This window comes from Gambusia affinis, linkage group LG20 (genome assembly GCF_019740435.1).
Source record: "Gambusia affinis linkage group LG20, SWU_Gaff_1.0, whole genome shotgun sequence".
NCBI classification, from domain to species: domain Eukaryota; kingdom Metazoa; phylum Chordata; class Actinopteri; order Cyprinodontiformes; family Poeciliidae; genus Gambusia; species Gambusia affinis.
The window spans coordinates 4,255,178-4,278,666 of NC_057887.1; the positions used below are offsets into that span (position 1 = coordinate 4,255,178).

Here is a 23,489-nt window from a genome sequence, read left to right on the forward strand (position 1 = left end):
GAATTTTAGAACAACTTGTGATAATTAAATCCCGGAAATTTTCTCATACCCAACAAACAAAAAGAAATGACAAAAACGGACTAAAAGATCTATTTTGCAATGAACACTCCAGTTTTCAACAAAATATTGACCTTAATTTGACCAATTTTAATCACTTGTATCATTTGCTTTAACAAATAACATTCTAGCTGAAAAGCAGCTGAGGTATGGCGCAGTTTCAGGATGGCAAGTGAGAAGGAAGCTACTCACTTGTCTTAGCTTTAGACAGGCTAACAACTAGCATGCTAGGCTTGTCACCCAGTGGATTGCTGTTCCGTGTGTTTATTTTGTTTGTAAACCACTTTATGATTCATAATTTTAAAGTTGTTATACGTTTAAAGTTTTACTTACTTACTTTTCTCCCTCTGCTGTCCATTAGCACAGATGGGTTAGCATTAACCCTTTAGCCATTAGCTGAATTGTAAGCCTCAATCAAAACCCAACTTCTCTTTCGTGTAATACAGAACTTTTATGCTTGGTGTCACAGTAAACTCTGTCAAAAGAATATCAGTAAAAGCCTGTAATGTATGACGTTCACAGACATGGATAAAAGTTTTCTTTGAAGTGGAAAGTACGAGTAGCAGGTGACAAGCCAAGGCATGCTAGTTCTCTGCCTATCCAAGGCTAACACTATTATTTGTACCATCTCGTAATGCTTTGTAGACCCTCATTTAGGTTTTTGTTTGAGTGGAAATGTGTCTCCTTTTCCCTCTTCAAATAAAAAAACAAAATGATCAAATGTTCAAATCAAACTTGCAAAAAGATCAAATCAAATTCCAATTCCATACCCTTGCAGATGAAGAGCCTTGTTTGTTTTTTTACTTTGTGTGTGCGGGCATGGGCGTGTGTGCGCGCGTGGGTGTGTGTGTGTGTGTGTGCAGAGTCTGGACGCCTGTGTTTGCTCTGGAAAGTCATAAAGCCAATAAAAATAAGCGTCCCGGACCTTCGGCCGTGAATATTATGGTAAGTGCATTTGTGAACACTACATCGCAAATATTTGCTCTGCAATTCTGATGGACTTTTCAGGAAGAACCGTGTCACTAGAGCCTACTTGTACAGCTCAAAAATGACAAATTGTCATAAGTTGTTTGGTGTCCAGACAAGCGGAAAAAAAAAAAGTCACACTCTCCCAAAAAAAGGCACCAATGGCTTTATTTTCCGCCAGCAGCTTGAACTTCGACTACTTAGGCCATTAAACCTTCCGATGTCTCCCTTTCACCAAAAGTGTTCTCACAATCCGGATGGCTGCGGTCGAAGCAGGATGGAGCTCTGAGTGGAGCGTTCCAGCCAAAGTACCGAGATATCATCACCGTTTCATTAAACGAACATCTCCGAGTTTCCGAGCAGGAAGAGTCTAATGTTTTCTGACGTGCCAGGAACCGGGGGGAATGGCAGGAGGAAGGGGCCTTCGAACACACTTCAGAAACTTTTTAAATTATTTTTAGTTTACGACTGCATTACACATTCAGTTACTTTTACATCCTAACGTGCTTTAAGCTTGTTCTGGTAAGTGATTAAGTTAATGCGTGATAGCATTCACATGAAAAAGGATAAAATAAAGAACACGGATAAAGTTCCCCCCATGCCCCCCTTTGTTCTTCTGCTTTGATTCATCTGCATCTCGGAGAATGCCACAATGGAGGCTAACTTGGAGAAAACACACCTCAACTGTCCAGCTGCTAACACGTTCCAGATGGAGCCGTCTGAGCGGACAGAAACGACATTTCTTGCACAACCCAGTGAAGTTTTAAAATGTACTACTTTACAAAATCTCTGCAGGTTTTTGCAATAGCAAAAAGTGGGGAGGACGGAGCCGGTCGATGCTGCTAGAATCTGTAAGTCAGCGTCACAAAAACTCTCCAAACAAAAAGTACGTCAAACAAGCCTGAATTTCTCTAGTAAACAGAAACCAAACATTCACATTGTAGTTAAAAGTTGGCCAAACCTGGGTTTTTTTTAAAAACCAACATGTGGTCTGTTTTTAATTATCTAAACAATTAAAATAAACATGAAAAAAAATTTTCTTACAAATCCGAATAAGCCTCTTTCAAATGTGGCCCTGCATTGGAAAACTAATTTCTTTTCAAATGGTCATGTTGGATTGTATCCAGTTTCTGTGTCATTGGAATGTGAAGGAAGCAGACATGGCTGACGACAGTGTTGTTGGTTTTGATTGGACGACTTCAGCATTTATACACAAAAATAAACCTTTCAGAGATTATCACAGAGAGGTAACGCATTGCTGACCATAAGATGCCAATGGAGTATGAGACAACGTGGCAAAGATGGTATTCATTCACCATTTGTCCCTTAAACATACTCATAATTTAAGAATTCGTCTTTTTTTAGTTATTCGTAATGTTTTAGTTTAATATTGCTAACTTTGCTTCACATGTTATTGTGGAATTGTTTGGGGTAACATTCCGCTAGCTCATATCCAAGCATGGTTTTAAAGGTAATGCTACTGAACAAACAGGTCATTTAAAAAAACTAGTGATGTTACGTGATGAGCCGAGGCTTCGAGGCGTGTGTCGAGTAATGGAGGGGGCGTTTCCGTAAAACGCGTATCGAGGCTTGCTTCATTTAGGGGAGGAGCCGAAAACGATGACGTCCGAAGCCTCACTGCCCGGCTGTACCACGTGACTGCTTCGGGAAGTGGCTCAGATTTTGGCGCGGGGTTTATAAACCCCACAGGCTTCATTCAAAATGTGGGTTGTTGTAGGCGAGTTGCGGCCAGTTGAGAGAGTGGATAGAGTTTTGATAGTTGATTTGATGAGTTTGAAACCAATATGTTAGCTTTTACTTTTAGACAATATTTAGCAGTGTATTATTCTGACCCTTAAGAGTTACGATGCATATTTTTCAAGTAAAACATATTTGGTGCGTTATTGACGGAAAAAAAAAAGAACTGCTAACAATTCTGTCCCCTTAACCTGCCTTGTCTTAAAGGGGCAGTATGTATTTTCCAGTAATATAGTGCCATTTTATAACACAATCAAGAAACTATGTTACCTTCAGTTGTTATAAAAATGCTACACATCAAATATAACTTAAAAGAAAATCGACTTTGTAATTTAACTCCTTAAAATTGGGCTTGTCTCTTTAAGAAACTCCTGCTCTTTCTGAAACTCCACCTTCAGGAAGTCATCACAACATGGCTCCACTATTAACCCTTTAACAACATTTTTACCAGCGTTCTACAGAGACGTAGCTTGTATAATAGGATCCTCAGTTCCACCAGGTGTTTGCTAATTGCTGCTGGCTAGTCTGAGGGGCTGGAATTAGGAGGGAGCTGCTCTGTGGGGCAGAAGCTTGGAGGCTTGGAACCTGCAGCTCTCAAAAGGCGGGGCTAGGTCCAACCAGACGTTTTACACCGCTGGTTCCCATGGGAGATTAAAGATTGAAGGATTCCTCAAACATACAAGAACACATTCAGGTTATGTATTGGATAAGGAAATAATATTATAACACATCATGTAAAGCTAAAAATAAATTATTTTACATAATGCTACCCCTTCAAAATTTTTGCCTAAACCCCTAAACTTTTGGTTTGCGGGTTCATACCCATGTAAAGATTAGGTTTGCCTTTACCTTAAATCAAATAAGTCTTATCACATCATTCAAACTTCACACCACTCATTTTAATGACTTGCAACTGTGAAGACGAAAAGGGACCCAAACAGGAAATGGAGCAACCGTGCCCAACGTGGACAGAATTTGATATGAAAACAGTAGAAAACGGTACGAGCCATCTGCCCCCGGCCCGCCTCCTTGTACAATTTAATAAAGTGTAAAAATGTGCTGCGTTATATTTGGACCTCCTGTGCCGCTCAGAGTAGTGTTTCGCTGCGTCAGAGCTTCTCTCTCTCCGTCTCGGCGGGAGCGGAGGGTGCTGCTCTCCGTCCAGGCTAAAGCAGGGAGTTTTCCAGTGGCACGAGCCACACGCTGACAACTGCTGTTCTCTTCCTTCCCCGAAGCCTGCCCCCTCATACACACACTCACACACACACGCACACACACACACACACGAGATGTACTGCGCCGCACTAAACCCAAACAACTGCTGAGCATTAAAGTGCGGATCTGTCATTAGTTAGCTTGGCCTAGCTGGGTGAGACCACTGTTATTGTTAAATGGAGGGCTGTCTGCACAAGCCATATCTACGGAGGGAAAACTGTACCGCTCTGCGGCTTTTTCGCCTCAGCCTGAGCGGATTGTGTTTCTGCTCTCCTTTCAAACTTCTCTTATACACTTGAGCACTTGATGCACATATTTTAATCAGCTTAGGCTGCAAGGAGATGGGTCCAGATGCACAAAGTGATGGGAGCGAGGGAAGTGTGGTGGGTATCTGTCAGCCGGTATAGCACGGCATGCAGCTGAAACAAAGGGACAAGAAAATGCATCATGTAGAAAATCCAACTTAGTTCTTTAACTGCAGCAGTTCCAGATCGATGCTCAGGAAGAGCGAGGCAGATGTCACGATCGGACAAAAGAGAAGCTGTTAGCACGACATTATTTTTTTCATTTTATTATGAAAAAAATAATAAAATAAATTTATGGGAATAAAGCCATAATATTATAAAAAATACAATTATATGTGATTAAAGTACAAGAATAAAGTCATAATATTAACAGAATAAAGTTGCACGAGAATAAAGTCAAAATATGAGAATGAAGTCACAGTATGATGAGAATAAAAGCATAACATGTCTTAATTGTTGGAATGCCTTGACTTTATTCTTGTATATCAACTTTATTGTCATACGACTTTATTACCATAGATATGACTATTCTCAAATTATGACTTTAATCTCAATTTACTGTAACTTTATTCTTGCAATACTACGAGTTTTTTCTTATAAGTTTCTTTTTTATTTTTACATAGTACGGCCCCAACACTCCGTCGCAAGTCGGTTCCAAAAACCACAGGAAAAAAACAGAAAAATTGTAAAAGCGTACGCGTGGTCAGTGCGGCCCTGCCGGTACCGCGCTCAGGGTGAAAAGCTCAGGCGGGCTCCACTCGTCCCCTCCTGCGGGAAGGCTAAGAAATATTAAAAGAAAATGGAAGGCATGCCTATGTGACGGATGGTGGACGGTGTGCTGCTCCCCTGGAAGGTGGAGCAGTCTTTCCTAAGTGTTGTTTAAACATCATGGAGAGCCGAATGACATTTAGTTGACGAACACCCAGGGCTCAGGCCATCACATCAGAGTGGAAGAGACACAATGACTCAGCGCAGAGATTAATCACCGCGAACTTTCCAAGAACGGCACATCACACCTAGCCAATGACTGCAGTTGCCAACATGCTTTATTCATAGTTTCTCTACTTCTTTTGACACTTGAAAAAAAAAAACAGCTTTCCAAGGCACCCTAGCTTGATGTAAAAATACAATCGCCCAGTTTGTTAATACAAGGAATTAACTGTGATTAATTATATATTGGGGTTCAATTTTACTTGCCCAACCCAGACCTGATTATTGCCTGACCTGTTCTACTTAACATGACTAAGAAATCATCTAAAATTTAACCGGTCTAGCAACAAGAAGTAGGATAAAAGAACTGGAAAAAAAGAAGCATTTTACACTCTGATCTAAATTAGATTAGAACACAAATAACTTTTATTTATCCACAGGGTTAATTCAGGATTACCAGCAGCAGGTTCAAGGTAAATAGAAGCAGCATGCATGTTCAAATGAAGGTGAAAATATAGAAACGGAAAAGGAAGAAGACAGCACACAGTGTCAAACGTACAACATAGGTTAATAATACCTGGCCGGTTTCAAAAACAGCACACTCATGAAAGGAACTGTGCAACTGAGAAAAGATTTTTTTTTGTTTTAAGTGTACAGATTGTGCAGATTTGTGCAGAGAAAGCAGCTAAAGATTATTTACAGGAAAATAAAAATGGTTGTGGAGACAACAGCAGGGATGTGAACAATGAGATGCAAGGTCACGATGGTTGTAAAGTCTAACAACTTCTGAGAGGAAGGATTTGCGTTAAGGTTCTTTTGTGTACCTAGGATGCAGCAGTCTGTCACTGAAGGAGTCGTCCAGTTCAGCAACAGCTTAATCCATCGGTTGTCCAAGAGCAGGGGTGGGCAATTAATTTCTTCAGGGGGCCGCATGAAAAATCTGAAATATGATCCAGCAATGACTCAAATTTAATCTTTACTCATTATTCATTTTCTCACACCTCTTGTTGTAATAAAATATTTAAGAAGATGAGCAGCTGGGCAGTGTCCCGTATGTCACAGCTCTCATCCAAAGCCAGGGAAAAATACCGGTACTCAAAATCATTCACGCTGTCTTTCAGTTGCAGCACCAGGTTCGTCGCGATGTCCTCAATCCTTCTCGTTACGTTTGCGGCGGGAGAGGGAGATGTTCTCAAAAGCGTCTTTATTCTCAGGACATATTAGCACTGCTTAATATACTCTCCATCAGAGAAAGGTTTGCTCTTCCTACCAATCTTGTGGGATATGACAAAACTTGCCTTGACTGCAGCTCCTCTAGATGCCAGGCGTTTTGTAAAAAGTGTTTGTTGAGCAACTTGGCTACGAGTACAGACGACTCAGTGACGCGCTCTTTCTCTGAAAAGTTCTTGTATCTCTTTCTCGTGTTTGGTCACGTAGTGACGGTGGATATTATATTCCTTTAACACAGCCTCCTGCGCACCACAAACTAAACACACGGCCTTGCCTTTGACTTCAATAAAGAAATATTTCGCTGTCCATGCCTTGTTAAAAATGTAGAATTCGGAATCAACTTTTCTTTTTTTACCGTGAGATGACATTTTGTGGGGATCGTGTCTACGGCTGCTAGCATCACCTGTTGCTGTGCGTTAGCATTTACGTACGTGCATTCATAAACGGTGCGTCAAGCCATTTCAAAATAAAAGACAGCTGTGTCGCATGCACACGAAAATACGGTGTTTTGTTTTGACTGGGGGGACGCGGGCCGGACAGGGATGCCCAACGGGCCATATCTGGCCCGCGGGCCTTAAAATGCCCAGGTCTGTCCAAGAGAGATGATAGTTTAACCAGAGTTCTTCTGTCTCAGATCAAATGCACTGGGTCAGCGGGGCATTAGTGCAAGGCATTCTGGGTAAATACCACCAAAACAAACATGCAGGTCATGACCTAGCGATAGAAATGGCTCCTGGTCTTGTGCCAAAGACGAAAGAGAAATCCTACAGTCGCTAAAATCTGACGCCACTTCATTTTTGTTTACATTTAGTGAAGAATGAAGTTGCACTCGTTGTGTCTTCTTCAGATGCTTTCACGTCGTTTTGTCCAGTGGTTCTTGGTGCAGCGCCACCAAAGGTGAAGAAGGGAACAGGTTTTTCAAAAGCTTTGGCTTGTTTGGCAGTGAAGGGTGAAACCGAACAGCAGCAGCTAGAAATGTTTGGTCCCCAATCCAACTTCATCAACCTGACTATGAGGTGGATCTCAGCAGAGGGTTACAAGGCCATTTCCAAATTCTAAAGTTGTCTAGACAAAGTCCTTTGTAATGTTGATGTTTAATAAACGTTTATTTTTTCATACAGGGGAAAATTATCTGTTAGCTTCATCGTTTCAAATGTGGCTGTGCCCTACACACTGAGGTAAAGGTTTAAGGTCTAAGGTTTTTTGTTCATTTATTTATTTATTTTAATTACATGGTTGAAATGTATGGTTTTGTATTTTCTGAGATCATATTAATAATTTTGGTAAAGGGCATAATTTTCTGGTAGCTCGATTGTGTATTAAAATCCTAGAGTCAGTAGAGAGTGTGCTTTACTTTTGCCGCCACTTAGCAGTCCAAACACTATGGTTGTAAAATTCATCATCATGTCTTTGCATGTTATTAAATCTCTTGCATTGTGAACCTGAAGGAATCCCTCAGAAACGTCCAACCGACCCGGTGAGGCTCCACCAGGGCAGCTGAGGCTTTAGTAGTTGACTTCCACTGTTTGTTCTGATTTTTTACGCTGTAGCTCCAAGTCAAGATGAGAAGTTTCCCAAAGCCTCAGCCTCCTTTGGTTTTGTGTACACAAGCATCTGTCCATGCCCTCCCAACTGAAAAAAAAGACAACAAACAAACAAACAAACAAACAAAAAAACCAAAAAACGACACATCGTACCAAGCCTTTCATCCGACAGCTGTTTTTTAAACCAGAGACATATTGCTCAGATTTTGTGCTGTTGGGACTGAAACTCCGTACATTTCTGAGAAGAAGCGGTCCACATTGTGGTTACCTTCAAAAGTGCTCAGTTGTGCTGCCAAACACCATTAATGAAGCCGGATCCAGAGTACATTCAAGAAGGTTTGGATGTTCTACCATGTTGTTTTACTTTGAAATGAATAACGTGACGTGAACAAACAATCAAATCTTATGTGCCAGTGTGCCACATGGAGGAGACGAAGAAGGATTAGAGTGTATAAACAAAATTCTGCTTTTTCTGTTCAGTTTTTCAAAAATCATTTGGACAATAGAACATTTGCACGTGAACAGCTAGCCAGTCACATTGGCTAGCTGGAAAGCTCAACATTCATTAATTTTGTAACAACTTAACCCACTACTTGTCTTGTTCTTTGTAAAATAATCTATTCTTACAGACTATGTATTTTTTCCTTTTCCCTATTTGTCCACCAAATGTGTTGAGCTTATTTGATAGCGCTGTAGCTAACTTTGAAAACATTTAGCACACTTAGCTAGCCGCAAGTCCAGTTAAATTCTAAAGCGCTTGATTTACTTGGCTATTTTGTAAATGTTCAGGTAAGTTTTACAGTTTTTGATTATTGACTATGCACATTTATATTCATGCTCTTATTTTGAAGTGAGTGAAGACTGTTTTTGCATCTTCTCATTCCTGCCAATAACTTTATTTCAAGCAAGAAACATACAAAAACAACAACAACAAAACACTAAAAGTAAAAAATAAGATTTAAACAAATAAAATATCTAGGGTACCATAGAACATGTAAATCATATATAAAGGCCTTCAAGCTTATGGCTAAAGGCCAACCTGAACATGCAGAGTTTCATGTAAGGGGTTTCCAATATGTTCAAATAATGAATTAGGGTTTAGATCTTGAGCCATGGCCTTCTCCTCCAACATCAGTGTCTGACCTCACAAATGTGATTGTAATCAAAGTCTGATCTGAGAATGTTCTAACACTCATTGTTATCAGAAAAGGACATCCTGATTCTGCTTTTTTTTTTTTTTTGGGCTCTAAATTCCCTTTAAAATTCACACCAGGCTACGTCATGTCGCTCCTCTTGTGCCTGTTCTCTGTCTCACTCAGTGGAACAGCAGAGGAAGAACTTGTGTGCATCTATTTGAAACGGCAATAAAACTCAGCTTTGATGCAGACTATTTTAATAAATTACCTGCTCCGTAAACTAAAGATTCTCCGCCGCGGACTGGATTTTCTGTCCCTCCTCAGACGTCCAACTTCACCGTCTTTCTCCTCCCCAGTTTGAGCTTCTCATCTTCGCAAAACATCAATTTGCTGTATTTACTCTGTCAACAGCAACGCCACCTTTTCCATCCTTCCACCCCGTGAGTCAACGCTTTCACACCGGCGCTGCCCTACACGAGCGAAGCTGCTTTGCGGTTAAGCAAAAGCCATTGAATGCAGCGCCAAATCGAACTCCCTTCTGTTTGTGTTTCGAGCGGAGCGTCCCAAACAAGCGCACGCCTCGTGTAAATAAATGGGGGCCCGATGTTTTGGCTGTGGTGTTGTGGAACCGCTGGCCTAATTGGCGAGAGACAGAGGGAATTATTGAGTGATTCTGCCGTAGGTTCTGCCGCGTAAGTAAAGGCAAACAAGCAAACGCAGCGACGTTACAACATCCAGAGACAGTTATGGGTTCTCTTGTAAACCAACACCAAGAAACAGGGAGGAGGGGGGACAGTGGGTGGAGGGGGGAAGAAAAAAATGGGATGTGTAGCTATTCAAAGAAGAGTGTGTTTGGAAGTGTGTGCAGCTCGGGAGCAAGGAAGCGGGGCGGCGGGGTGAAATTAGCCCTACCTGACATCTGTAAGCTATTAAAGCAACTTCAGGTAGCACATGTCGTCCACATTAGGCTGAACCCAGATTTACATTTCCACATCTCCACAAAGCATAATAAACAATCAAAGGGGCGTGTGCAGGCAGGTTACCATCAGTGAGTACAGACAAAAGGAGTGTGTGTGTATGAGATTATTTAAAGCTCAAAGTCACTCATAGATGATTAATACAGCCGTCAGCAGTGGAAAGTAGAGAAAAAATTTATAAACTGCTGTTCTTACAATTTTTATTACTATAAAGCATTTTGGAAATGTCCTAATCCAATAATCATTTCTTTATATTTATTATTTTGTAAGCCATGGCTTCATTATTTTTTAGGGTGTGGGTCTGGACTTTGACTGGGCCCTTCTAAAGCATGAATATGCTTTGATCTGTTAGTCCATTGAATCGCTTGCTACGCTGGGACTGTTGTGCTGCTGGAAGGTGAATCTTTTGAATCTTATTCTTTCAATTATTTTTCATACTTAATAGCAGGGAAACGAAAGTTGGTCAGATAAAGGAAGAAAAATAATTGAAAGAAAAAGATTCAAAAGATTCACCTTCCAGCAGCACAACAGTCCCAGCATAGCCAGAGATTCAATGGACTAGCATAGATCAAAGCATATTCATATTTCAGAAGGGCCCAGTCAAAGTCCAGACCTAAACCCTGATGAGAATCTGTGGCAGGAAGTCAAAGCTGCTGCTTTTCCATCTGACAGACTTTGAGCAAATTTGCAACAAGAACGATGGAGGGTCAGTGAAAGTCCGAATTCCAGGGGCGCCCTCAAAAGGAGGACTAGGGGGGCCTTGGGCCCTCTTAAAAAATGCTGGCCACCAGACTGGGGTTCAGAGAATCATGTTCATGCCATAGAAAGTTTATTAGGAATGGCTTTGGGTTTATTCAAATATCTAATATGAAGGACACAGAGACAAAAAAGAAAGAGAGAAAGATGAGGGAACAGGGAAAAACCCTAGAAGTCTGAGTATACACCTGCCAAAAGAGAGAAAACCAAACAATTACACAATAATGCCAGCTCTAACATCACTGAAAAGTTGTTCCATTCTAGCTATTCCAGGTTAAAGAAAAGTAATAAAATGGAAAAAAAAAAGAAAAAAAGATCAGGTTCTGGACAGAAAATGAGCAAACAGCAACAGTGAAGACCTTTAGGAATCCCGCAGAGCTACTGATCAGGACCTCTTCAACACAAACCGACAGAGTCCGGAATCTGACTTGATGTTGTGTTTTTGTGTTTGATTTGATGTAAAGCACTTTGAAATGCCTTGCTGCTGAAATGTGCTATACAAATAAAATTTGATTTGATTTGATTTGAGACTCTGACTCCTATTAAAGCTACATTTCAGCAGCTCACAACTTCCATCCCTGGACCTGCAACCCTCCAAGTTAAAGCTGCAGTTTGTTTGCAGGTTCAACCTTCTACTTTCAAAGCCCCAGGTTTCGGTGCCAAAGATTTAGCTGGCAGGCAGCGTGGAAAGCAGTACAAATTAGCACCAGTGTGACCAATTACAATATTATAATGCTGCTTACACATGTAGGCGGCAGTAAAACTAAAATACTGTGAAAGTATTTTAGTATTGCCTACGGCGCACTGCCAGAAACACAGATTATGCTTTTTTTTTTTTTTTTTTGCTTTAATAACACTTTGAACAGAAAAATATGTACTAAACGGGGAAAGGAGAGTAAAAAAAATGCAGTAAGCACCTTTTTTATGGGTTTAAAGTCGGGTTATTGGAAGCAAAGTTTCAGATACGTGTGTAATTCCACAATAGATTTAAACATGTAATCCACTGTACTATTTTCAGCGCTCTCAGATAAAAATCCATTCAGTGCAGAAAAGAGAGAGAGAGAAAAAAAAGGAAAGGTAAAAGCAAGGGGAAGTTGAGGAGTCAGCAAATTGAATAGAATCCACAATTCAGTGGATTATTGCGCTGCTGGAAATGAGATGAGCGGCACAAATCAGAAGCTGATGCTTGACAGCAACTGTTGCTCTGCAGTCACCCTCCCTTCCTTTTGCTTTCCTTCTCTTACCGTTTTCTACACCACTGTCTCCCCCTACTGGTCACAATGTGCAACTGAGTGCAGTGCAAGTCACTAAAAAGAACAAGGCATGAAAAACTTTATGAAAAATAAAAACTATTTATAGCTACTAAACACAAAGACATGTCTTTTATAGCATCAAGAGAAACATTTTACTTATATTTGTTGATTTTATTTTCTCTCTCTTTTTTCCAAGTATATCAATTCGGCCTTGTTTTACAATGCAAAGTGTTAAACATACTGGTGAGATTTAATATGTGATTTTAAAGGAAACGTTGGGAAATTAAACATAACGCATTGTGTGTTTATGTTAATCACAAATTTGTGTGTTCTGAGCAGGGGGAAAAAAACCGTACAGGGATCAAATTCCCTCACGTCTACGTCACATAAGAGCCAATCAGCTTCGGGATTCCCCCCACCCAACCCCCCTAACGATAAGCAGGTTATAAAGCCAGCACGCGAGACGCTTTTAGCAGGTCAAAAGCGCAGGAGAGCGCCGCGAGGATTTTGTACATCGGGACCAGAGAGGAGACCTTCCAACGCTTCACTTCATTTCAGCCCGGCTGGTTACAAACTCGCACGAGCGGTTTCAACTGTGGCGCGCAGCAACGCTCCGCTCTCCAGATCTGGTTTTACGCACCGGCGCAGCTCAGAATCACTTTTTTTTTTGGTGCATTTTCTCGACAAAAGTTTTTTTTTATGTATATATATATGCTCTCAGTCGGTCTGCCTTAGGAAACTGAGTTCAGATTTTGTTTTTTGTTTTGCAAAGAAAACTAAAAGAAAAAGAAGCAAAAGAATAATAATTAAAAAAAAGACTTCCTCTGAATTTCACGCGTAATTTGGGCACCGCTCGGTTTTGCGCATGAATCTCCTCGATCCCTACCTGAAGATGACGGAGGAACAAGACAAGTGTCTCTCTGACGCCCCGAGCCCCAGCATGTCCGAGGACTCGGCGGGTTCCCCGTGCCCGTCCGGCTCGGGGTCCGACGCCGAGAACACGCGGCCGTCGGAGAACGCGCTGCGGCGCGCGGACGCAGCACTGCTGGGCGACTTCAAGAAGGACGAGGACGATAAGTTCCCGGCGTGCATCCGCGAGGCCGTGTCCCAGGTGCTCAAGGGCTACGACTGGACCCTCGTGCCGATGCCCGTGCGCGTGAACGGATCTACCAAGAACAAGCCGCACGTGAAGAGGCCGATGAACGCCTTCATGGTGTGGGCGCAGGCGGCGCGGAGGAAGCTGGCGGACCAGTACCCGCACCTCCACAACGCGGAGCTGAGCAAGACGCTGGGGAAGCTGTGGAGGTGAGTGGAGGACCCCGGTTTCCAGGGGCGACTCTAGAGGGCTTTGCTAGGGGTGCAAAGGGGGGCCACTAATAATGTAAGGGTGGCTGACCAAAACCAAAATCCAGATCCCAATTAAAGTGTTATTATGTATGGAATGTAGCATCAATGTAGATTTAAAAAGGGTTTTTTCTTAGGGTAATCTGTAAATTGATGTATGAAAGTACCACAGTTCAGCTGATTATGTTAGCGCTTGTTAGCAGAAACTTTGTTGTCCATCATTTTAATATATTGAAAGTCTAAATTATGATCCAACTATGTTATCCTGGTATCTGCTGAGGGTGGGGCCAGGAGAGAATGACAAAAATGTAATAAGGGGCTCCATAAAGTACAAAAAAAGAATATTCATCTAAAGAGTTAAATAACTGATTGTTTCAATGAAAGTATTTCCTGGTTATCCTTAAATTTGTGCATTAAAAAAATATTCATACAATATTGCCTGGACAGAGGGGCAGTTAGCACCCCACTCCCTCATACTTTTTGGCACCATTCTGTTTTGCTTTTTTTTTTTTTTAAGCTTCTATGCATTCTGGAAATAATCTTTAAGAACCTTTTCTAGTTTCTACATCTTGGTCTACCCCATCCTGCTGAAATGTTAAAAATCAAAGTTCAAATTAAGGTGTTCTGTAAACACAAATGACATGCCCAGTTTGCATCCTTATAAACTTGTCGTTGTTTTTGCATGGTATAAATCTGAAACCAAAAAAAAGGAAAAGCCTCTATGAGTTAGATTTATTTGTTTAATTAGTCGATTTCTGCCTGTCTTTTTTTATACCTTACTATGCATGCCACCTTTAAATCCATCAGTCATTCTTAGACACCCACTACACATATATGATTGCATCACAACGTAACTCAAAGTAAAATTTTAGTTTTGATGTGCCACCCTATATTTATCACCCTGCCCCCTTCCCAAACGATCCTTGGGCCCCCTTTGAAAACCTCCTGGATACACCCCTGTTGATTGTGCGTTGCTGGCAGATTGAAACCGTTTTATTCACTGCCCCTGTCGCCCTCAGACTTCTCAACGAAGGCGAGAAGCGGCCGTTTGTGGAAGAGGCCGAGAGGCTCCGGGTGCAGCACAAGAAGGACCACCCGGACTACAAGTACCAGCCCCGGCGACGGAAGTCGGTGAAGAACGGCCAGAGCGAGACGGAGGATGGCAGCGAGCAGACGCACATCTCCACCAACGCCATCTTCAAAGCTCTCCAGCAGGCCGACTCCCCCGCCTCCAGCATGGGAGAGGTGCACTCCCCCGCCGAGCACTCAGGTGAGGAGAGCAAGCTCACTGCAACGCGTTTCTGCAACTAACGATTATTTTAGTAATCAACTCATTGGTTATTCTGATGACTAATCGAAAAACAAAATGACACGTTCTAGAGCTTTTTCCTTGAACTGGCTTAGCATTTTCTTTTATAGAATGTTGGAAATACATTAAAAGATGCAAATAAACTTTTATATATATATGTAAAAAACATTTCATTGCCTAGAACGTAATATCATGAGATTCCTTTAGTAAACCTGAATAAGGGTGAAGCTAAAACTTGGAGTCTTGGCTGAATCATATTTACAGAAAAAGGTGTTTTAATTTTTTTATCTTAAATGCAAAATGTATATGCTTTTGTACATTTTTGGCTTAATTTTTGCTCTGAATATGTTTTTTTTTTTTTCACCAAATGGCCTTTTTTTGAGTCTATATATTTCAGTTAATTAATTGATTACTTAAGTTTTTAACGATTATTTCAATAATGGTTAATAACAATTAATCCATATTATTATCTCTTGGTTACTGTTTACTCCAGTTAACGATTAATCAATCACTAAACCAGTTGATGATCTCAATAATCAATTAATGTGATTAATCATTTCAGCCTTATTATTATTTCTATTACATTTGATGGAAAAACTACAAGCTCCATCACCCAGTCAGCTTAAACAAACATGTTCTCCTTTATTCTCCAACCCTCCAGGCTCACAGGGTCCCCCCACCCCTCCCACCACCCCTAAGACCGACGGCGGCTCAGGTAAGATGGACCTGAAGCGCGAGGCGGGGCTCCGCACTCTGCCCGACGGCAATGTTGGGCGCCAGCTCAACATCGACTTCCGGGACGTGGACATTGGCGAGCTGAGCAGTGACGTCATCTCCCACATCGAGACCTTTGACGTCAACGAGTTCGACCAGTACCTCCCGCCCAACGGCCACCCGGGGCCCGTCGGCGCCACTCCGGTCAGCTACAGCGGCAGCTACAGCATAAGCGGCGGGGCGCCACTCAGCCCGCAGCCGGCCTGGATGTCTAAAAGCCAGAACCAGCAGGGACAGCAGCAGCAGATCACCCTCACCACGTTGGGCGGCGGCGGCTCGGACGCTGCCCAGGCGCAGCACAGGACCCAGATCAAGACGGAGCAGCTGAGCCCGAGTCACTACAGCGAGCAGCAGGGTTCCCCGCAGCACGTCCCCTACAGCCCCTTCAGCATGCAGCACTACAGCCCCCCGTCCACCTACCCGGCCATCTCCAGGCCGCAGCAGTACTCCGAATACTCCGAGCACCAGGGGGGAGGAGCCTCCTACTACAGCCACACGGGGGCCGGGGCCGGGGCGGGTCAGGGCTCCGGTCTGTACTCGACTTTCAGCTACATAGGAAGCACCAACCAGAGGCCCATGTACACGCCCATCGCCGACAACGCCGGGGTGCCGTCCATCCCACAGGGCAGCCCGCAGCAGCACTGGGAGCAGGCTCCGGTTTACACCCAGCTAACCCGACCCTGAGCTCAAACTCACACACACACGCACCCACACACACACACACACTTTGTTCCGTCAGAAATGGGGGAAGAAAGCGGAGGGTGGAGGGTCCTTCCCCTCGAATCAGACTTGAATTCTAAGAGGAGCGCTGGACTTTGGGGTGGCCTCACATAGTGCCTTGTGTATTTTATCACAATAGAATCGTATATATTTTTAGAGACTGAAGAGAATCCTCTGTGAGGATTTTTATCAATTGTTAATACTATGTATGTTTGCAGCCCAGAGGGAGGGCTGGGGAGGTAGAGGTCATGCTGTTGGAAGCTGGGTCAGAACCTGACGTTGTGGTTCCGTCACCAGCTGATTTTTTTTTTTTTTTTTTGGATCGTATTTCGTCGTGGCCATAGGAGCGGCTGTTATGCAACACAAGAGAAAGACTTGCAATCCCAATGCTGTGCCGTCTCACTGAGAGACCGCAGCCCCTTCCACCATCCGTGCCTTGATGTTTGTACTTTTTTTTTTTTTACAAAACCCCTTTGTACGTTTTCCCGCCGCGGCCACAGCTGAGACTACAATTAACCGCCCTGTGGCGAGTGTTTGACAGCGACAGGAAGTCACCTTTAACCCCTATGGGTGTCCCCTCCGCCCCACTCTGTTCCCCCACAGCATGCTGGTGTCCTCAAGTCCCCCCCAATCAGTCAGATCCAGTTTAACATTTTTATTTATTTATTTGCTAGTGTTAACTTTATTTCAAAGTAATTATTTTGCATATTATTCTTATAACTAATGAATTGTCTTTTGTGATGTAGACAGCATAGAACTTCCCCCCACTTTTTTTTTTTTTTTTTTGTTTGGCAAAATTTAGACTAAACGGTACATGCTGTAATTTTTGTTGTTGTTTATTTATCTTATGTTATAAATTTCTATTTTGTTGCGCCTCCCCTCACTCCCTGTGCATAACAAGTAGTTTGTTTTTAAGTTTGTGCAGTTTCTTTTGAGTTTGACTCAAAACAATGGCTGAAAGAACTGGAAAATAATTTCTCCTATAAATATATTTACTCCGTTCCTGTTTCGCTCTTTTGTTTGTCGGATCACCCGGACCGCTCGTCCTTTCCGCTCTCTTTCTTTTTCCCCTGATGAAGATCGGATGCTGCCCGAATCTGTCTTCCTGTTTGTTTTTTTTATCTCCTGCGATGTCTCTTATGTATTTCGAATGTCTTTCAGATATCTTTTTGTATATGGATTTGCAATAAAAAAACAAAAATCTATAAAAAAAAAAAAAACAAGTCTACTTTTTTCCCCCTCCATTCTGGATGTCAAGCAGGAATATTTGCCTTAACATTTGGTTTTTCTTTATTTTTTTTGGAAGCCATGTTATATTTTCCCCCCTTTCTTTTGATTTTCTCAATCTTTTTCCGTTCAACTGGAAACCACAGGGGGTCATCAGCAACATTGTTTTATTTTGGGATGTTTGTTGGTTTTATTCCAATTATTTGAAGAGAAAAATCAAATGTTGAGAAAATATTTGCATTTTACAATGCCATTGGTGGCCCAATTATCGGTGCCCAGTTGTTAATTGTATCACTGCCTTTAACCTAATAGCACAACACACATTCTGTCCGCCAACATTTCACAAGGTTGTACCACGCAGAATGACCTTTAACCCTTTCTAGAGCGTTCTGAGTCCCTATGTTTTGCTCTTCTCTCCAGTTCACTCCTCAGATTGAGGATCAGTTCAAAACAGAGACGCTCAAAACTGGGATAGAACCGATACTTGACAATGCCCGTCTTTGTTGACCAAAGACGGGCATTGATCCAAATAATTTGTCAAAATTCTGAGCGTTTGAGTAGCCTAGTCAAAGTATGGACCTAAAACTAACAGAGAAATGTTGTATGGCCTTAACCGACTGACGTTAGAACCAGAACTTTCCAAAGTTTCAGTACTAACTAAAACAACTCTGCTCAACATGGGAGAGTCAACATTTAAATTAAGATATGTTTTGAAATAAAAAAAAAAAAAGAGGAAACCAAATGTCCTCAGAAAACAATTCCCAGCTCCATGGGCTGTCACTCCACCCTACACCGCCGCATGTCGTTGCATCAGCAATGACCTCAGAGACTGATGAGAGTAACATTTCTTTCTTGACCCTCCCTGCTCTGCTCTCACCACAGCCAGGGCCTGCCATGCCCCCGCGGCTCCCACAATGGCGTGGTCCTTAATTGTCAGCCGTATCGAACCGAACCAGCCGTCTGGGAGGGTATCGGGTGATAACCGGCGCGGCGGGCAGCAGTCGGTGCTGTCACAGGGAGCATTTGACGTCACAGCCGCCATGCCTCTGCGATTAGTTCTGGTTCAGTTCCAGGCGGGCAGCATTGTCACCCACGATCAGTATCGTCTTAGAGCCTGCAACGGGACAAACGATGTTCATTAAGACTTTGCAGGGCTCCAAATTAGAACTATGTGTTCCGAGAATAGCCAGAGGCAACTGCTATCGAACCATCTTGATCTCAGGAGATTATCCGAGAGCTGCAGGACAGTGGCACTCACAGGCTGTAGTTGCTGACCTCTGTTTTACTCTAACCATGGAAACTATAACTCATCAAACTTAGTTGATCTTAATTAGATTGGAGACCCGAGGGAGCAGAAGTGGTTAGGCCATCTGATCAAGAACCCATACAGGGGAGTTTGTAGTTACTGGAGCAGATGAAGAGCCAAATTCTTCAATAAATCCTTTCATGCCGGGTAAAACTTTGGGATGCTGCAGAATGAGCTTAAATGTATTGCTGGGAGAAGGATGCCTGGGATTTCCTAGTAGAACTGCTAACTATGCAACGCGATTTCAGAAAAGAGCAGTTGATAGATGAGACAATTTTAAACTGCCCTGACTGTCATCATTCAGGTTGGGTGTTAAGCCAAACATCAATATGGCAGAGACGCAAAAAAAAGTTTCCGGCAAAAAGTTCACAGAATATCCAGGTCTTACTTCCTTTGTAGACCTTTTTTTGTTGCTTTTATCCATCGTTCACATCTTTGAGAGCTTTTATGTCAAACGACTCAGACTGGCTACTTTAGGTCTCCTAGCTGTGAGTCGAGCATCTGAAAGTCCCTACAATGGAGTGAACAAACTCTGTGACAAGGAAATGCAGATCGGCAAGTATAGCAAGCTGCCTTTTCCTCAGTTCATCGTCGCTGTGGAAGCCTGTCCAAGTCCTGGTAAAACCGGTGTGGGCTGGTATGGGAGTCGGAAGCTGCACTTTGTTGTCGACTAAAAATTATTGGAGATGGGTAAAACTTTGTTTTTAATCTCTTCTCTTCAATGTACATTGCATTACATCTGACAGTATGAGGTGTCTTATAAAGATTGATAAATTGAACAAGCCAGCAGAAGAAAAGTATCTAAGACAGAATTTTTGAACTTGATCGTCTACAAGTTTGTCTACAATTTTGGGAGATCGGTTGATACTTACAGTGGTAAGCCGATCGTATCCACTTATCTTGTTTGCTTTGGGAAAGGTAAAATAAATCAACTACTGTCCTTTTCTGCTCTGGTGTGAGAGCGGTTTGGCTGATGGACCGGCCCACCAGGTCATGTCTGCATTTTGCAGTTAATAGTCACCTCCCTGCTGCTAACTCAGCAACTTTCATGCGATATTGACAAAAAATAAATAAATCAGCATTCCAGCTTTCTTAAAGATCAGTCATCAGTGATTGGCCATAAGACTCCCATCAGTGGACCTCTACATCAAATAGCATCTCTGCAGCATAACCCCTAATTTGTTAAATCGGCTTGTTAATTCAAAAATCTACTTTTCCTTTTTTTTTTCCTTCAAGCAAAGCATTGACCATTAAACTCCAATTCCTGCTTCAGAATCTATGTGAGTAGAGCACGTTTCCTCTGGGAAGATTTGTTTTTGCTGTTCTCATGACAACACTTGGATATTCTGTTAACCCCGCCTTCTTTGCATGAAGTAAGGAATATTTGTCAGAAAGATAATGCAGCAAGCTGGAGCTCTGCTAAAGCTGAAGCTCTATTGATCATGCCAGTCTCCAGGAGCTGGAGCTCCTGCTCCTTTAATGATGTGTCTGCTTTCTGTGGAAAACATCCATGAGAAACATGTCATCTGTCCCCGGCTTGTTACCATCATGTGAATCCTGCAAGCGGCTGATGACTTTTTCAGATGACGACGTCTCACAGCAGCAGGTCTACATTCCCTTCTGTCTCATGTCGTTTCGTTTACCCAATTTTCCCACCTGCTCCTGAAAAGCAATTAAACAAATTCCAAAAATGTAATCCAGTCTCTTGCTGTTCCTGACTGGAAAAATAAAAATAAATAAATAATGGAAACAAATTGTCTTCCAATTCATTTTATCTTCATAAGCCTTCCAGGGCTTGCTGCTAAGAAGCTTCCCAACAGCAAGCACATTTCTCGAGTAAAATGTCCTGTTTATAAACTCACAAGATAAAATTTTTAAAGGCGACTATCGTGTTTTCTAACCACATTGAGCCATTTTATGTATGTATGAAATCTAACTTAAAAGAAATTTGACCTTGATATTTACCGCCTTGACATTGGACCTCTGTCGCTCTCTCTCTTTTTTTAGAATACTTTATTTTAGATTTTTTTAGTAATAACATCACAAGTATTAACTGACAGGACAAAATTGGTTCACAATAAAGCACAATTCAAACAATGAGACGTACTTAAAAGTAAAATACATTGACAATAATGTAATACAACAACCAAATGACGAGAAGGACTGGATGGGGGTGGGTAAGGTGTGGGACGAGGGTCATCAATAAGGATGAAATAAAAATGTATATGAATCGGAAATGTGTTGAGAGACAGATGGTATCAGAATTGCTCATAAATCCTGTTGAGTCCAGCTTGAATACAGGAAGATTAGTCAATCCAATGTGCAGGCAGGTTTTGCACGTACTTTAAAAATGGTTCCCATATTTTATAAAAAGTCCTACTTCTGCTCTGCATCCAATAGGTTATTTTTTCTAGAGTCACACAACTATTGATCTGACAAAGCCATATTTTAATTGGAAGGGGACGTCTGATTTCCATTTGGTTGCAATACATTTCTTTACAATTGCCAAAAGGACTTCTGTAACTTTCTTATCATAATTTGTCTTTAGATTGGAGTTTGTAAAGTTCCAATCTGGGTGACCTCTGTCTCTTTCATTGTTTTTTTACTTTTTGAAACGCCGCCTTCAGGAAATCATTACAAAACATCTCCTCTATTAACCCCTTAAAACACAGGTGTCAAACTCCAGCCGCTGTCCTGCAACTTTTAGATGTGCCTCTGCTGCACCACACCTGAATAGAATAAATAAGTCGTTAGCAAGGCTCTGAAGAACTGATCTACACAAGGAGGAGGTCATTAAGCCATTTCATTCCAGTGTGTTGTACCTGTGGCACATCTAAAAACTGCACGACAGCGGCCCTTGGGGACTGGAGTTTGAGACCACTGCCTTAAAACAACATTTCTACCAGCGTTGTAGCTCCTACAATGAACTCAGCAGTTATGCAGTTCCACCAGATGTTTGCTAATTGCTGCTGGCTAGTCTGATGGAGCTGAGTGGGAGAGAGCGTCATCCTCATAGGTTCACCCAGACAGTTTTGCACAGCTGATTGGTTGCCACGGGAGATCAAAGGATTTCTCAAACATGCATGGAAGAATCAAGGCAACACTCCAACTATGTTTTGATGAGGGAATGAGATTATAACACGATCTAAAGTTCAAAAACATTTGACATAATTCTGCCCCTTTAAGAAAGAGTTCAACTAAAAATGTACTCTTACTTTCAGGAGATACTACATTTCTCGAGGATCAATTATCAGTATAATAATACATTATGGGAATGGTTGTTCTTGGTTATATAACAATAAAATGGCACTTTATTTTTATTTTTAGTGGGCAACAATGATATTGTAAGATTTCTTTTAGAGTTTTTCGGGTGTCATCTTCTCCAAGTCTAGAAAGTTTAGTGCTAAGTAAGTTCCGAATTTCAATACAACTCAATGCTGCTGTTTGAATTTGTTGTGAATTCAAACAATCCAAAAAGTGCAATAGGACCATAGCAGTTATTACTAGATCTGACGAGAATGGACTGCTGAGCAACCTTTGCCTTTATGAGCTAGAATGTCAACTTTAGTTCAACTTTGTAGACTTGACACTCTGAAAATGTTGACTTACAAGCACAAATCCAAGGTCAAATGTAATACTCCATAACCAGACGCCCGTCCGTTTAGCAATTTACATCTACATTAAGCCAAGGCAGGGTGTTATCATCACATGACCTTTTTTTTTAATGTGACCTAATTTTTTTTTCTAAATATAGTCATTGCTTTCTAACACTTATAAATGACAAAAGCTGTTTTAAGAAATCCCCTGTCATAAGCGAGGCTGTAAGGCCACATTACATTAGCAGTCATACGCCGCAAAGTGAGTCTTGGCCCTGTAACAGTGCAGCCATTAGGCTCGTCAACCTTCAGAAAATGGAGTGTTCGTGAGCTCCCTCCAATAAGTACGAAAACATTCTGCCACCTAACACATAATACACATTATAAGAACATGGCGTTTGGTCCTCCGACACCCTGGCATCACTCACTGTTTCCCTTCCTTGACCTTTGCAAGGTGCCAGCCGTGTGAAACCAAAGCAAGGGGTTTACCCACCCATCTGTGCCTGCTCCACAGATATGACACCAAAAGATTCAAGAAGTACAACATTCTGACTCCGGGAAACGGTCGCGAAAAAAAATGTCATGCTTGCTAAAATAAATAAAGCTCAAAATGTTAAAATTGTCATGTAGAACTCAAAATATATTGTCATAATGTTAATGAGTGAAAATTAGAAAGCTGGCTAGTTTTCATACAGATGTGTTGAAAATTTGGCCAGTTAGGAAAAGAGAAATACAATAAGCTCCACTGTTATTACAGTCATATTCAATGAATTACAGCATACGTCCTGATGAGTCTCATTTGTCATTAAAAATACCTTTGGAAAATACCAATCTTTAAACAGGTATTAGTCATATGCCAATAAGACCACATTTATATTTATAATAAAAGTAGGTTGTTTTTTTTAACTCGTCTGATGTAATATTCAAATTTAAAATGTCATGTTTTCATTAACTCTTAAATAAATTAAGGCTGTTAAACATCCATCTGTGTGGAATTAATCTGTATAATAAGTTTCACTCTGTGATCAAATTCCTAAAATAAATGGACTTTTCAAAGGGTCTGTAAATAAAACTCAAATGTAAAAG

General features: G+C 41.6%; 1 protein-coding gene and 1 long non-coding RNA gene across 3 annotated transcripts in view; one reads left to right on the plus strand and one right to left on the minus strand.

Moving 5' to 3' along the window:
• LOC122823417 overlaps positions 1-23,489 on the minus strand; it is a 119,895-nt gene that overhangs the window by 14,267 nt on the left and 82,139 nt on the right. The gene's annotated exons all lie outside the window — the stretch shown is intronic.
• On the plus strand, positions 12,602-17,497 carry LOC122823416 (transcription factor Sox-9-A-like). The gene is made up of 3 exons (XM_044103016.1): positions 12,602-13,432; positions 14,491-14,741; positions 15,442-17,497. Exons 1-3 carry the CDS (start codon positions 12,993-12,995, stop codon positions 16,236-16,238), a joined length of 1,488 nt encoding a protein of 495 aa, XP_043958951.1. The 5' UTR covers positions 12,602-12,992; the 3' UTR covers positions 16,239-17,497.

Coding starts and splice junctions, on each gene's coding strand:
- LOC122823416 (XM_044103016.1), top strand. CDS start 12,993: ATGAATCTCCTCGATCCCTACCTGAAGATGACGGAGGAACAAGACAAG. Junction 13,433..14,490: donor ACGCTGGGGAAGCTGTGGAG/GTGAGTGGAGGA, acceptor TGTCGCCCTCAG/ACTTCTCAACGAAGGCGAGA. Junction 14,742..15,441: donor CTCCCCCGCCGAGCACTCAG/GTGAGGAGAGCA, acceptor CCAACCCTCCAG/GCTCACAGGGTCCCCCCACC.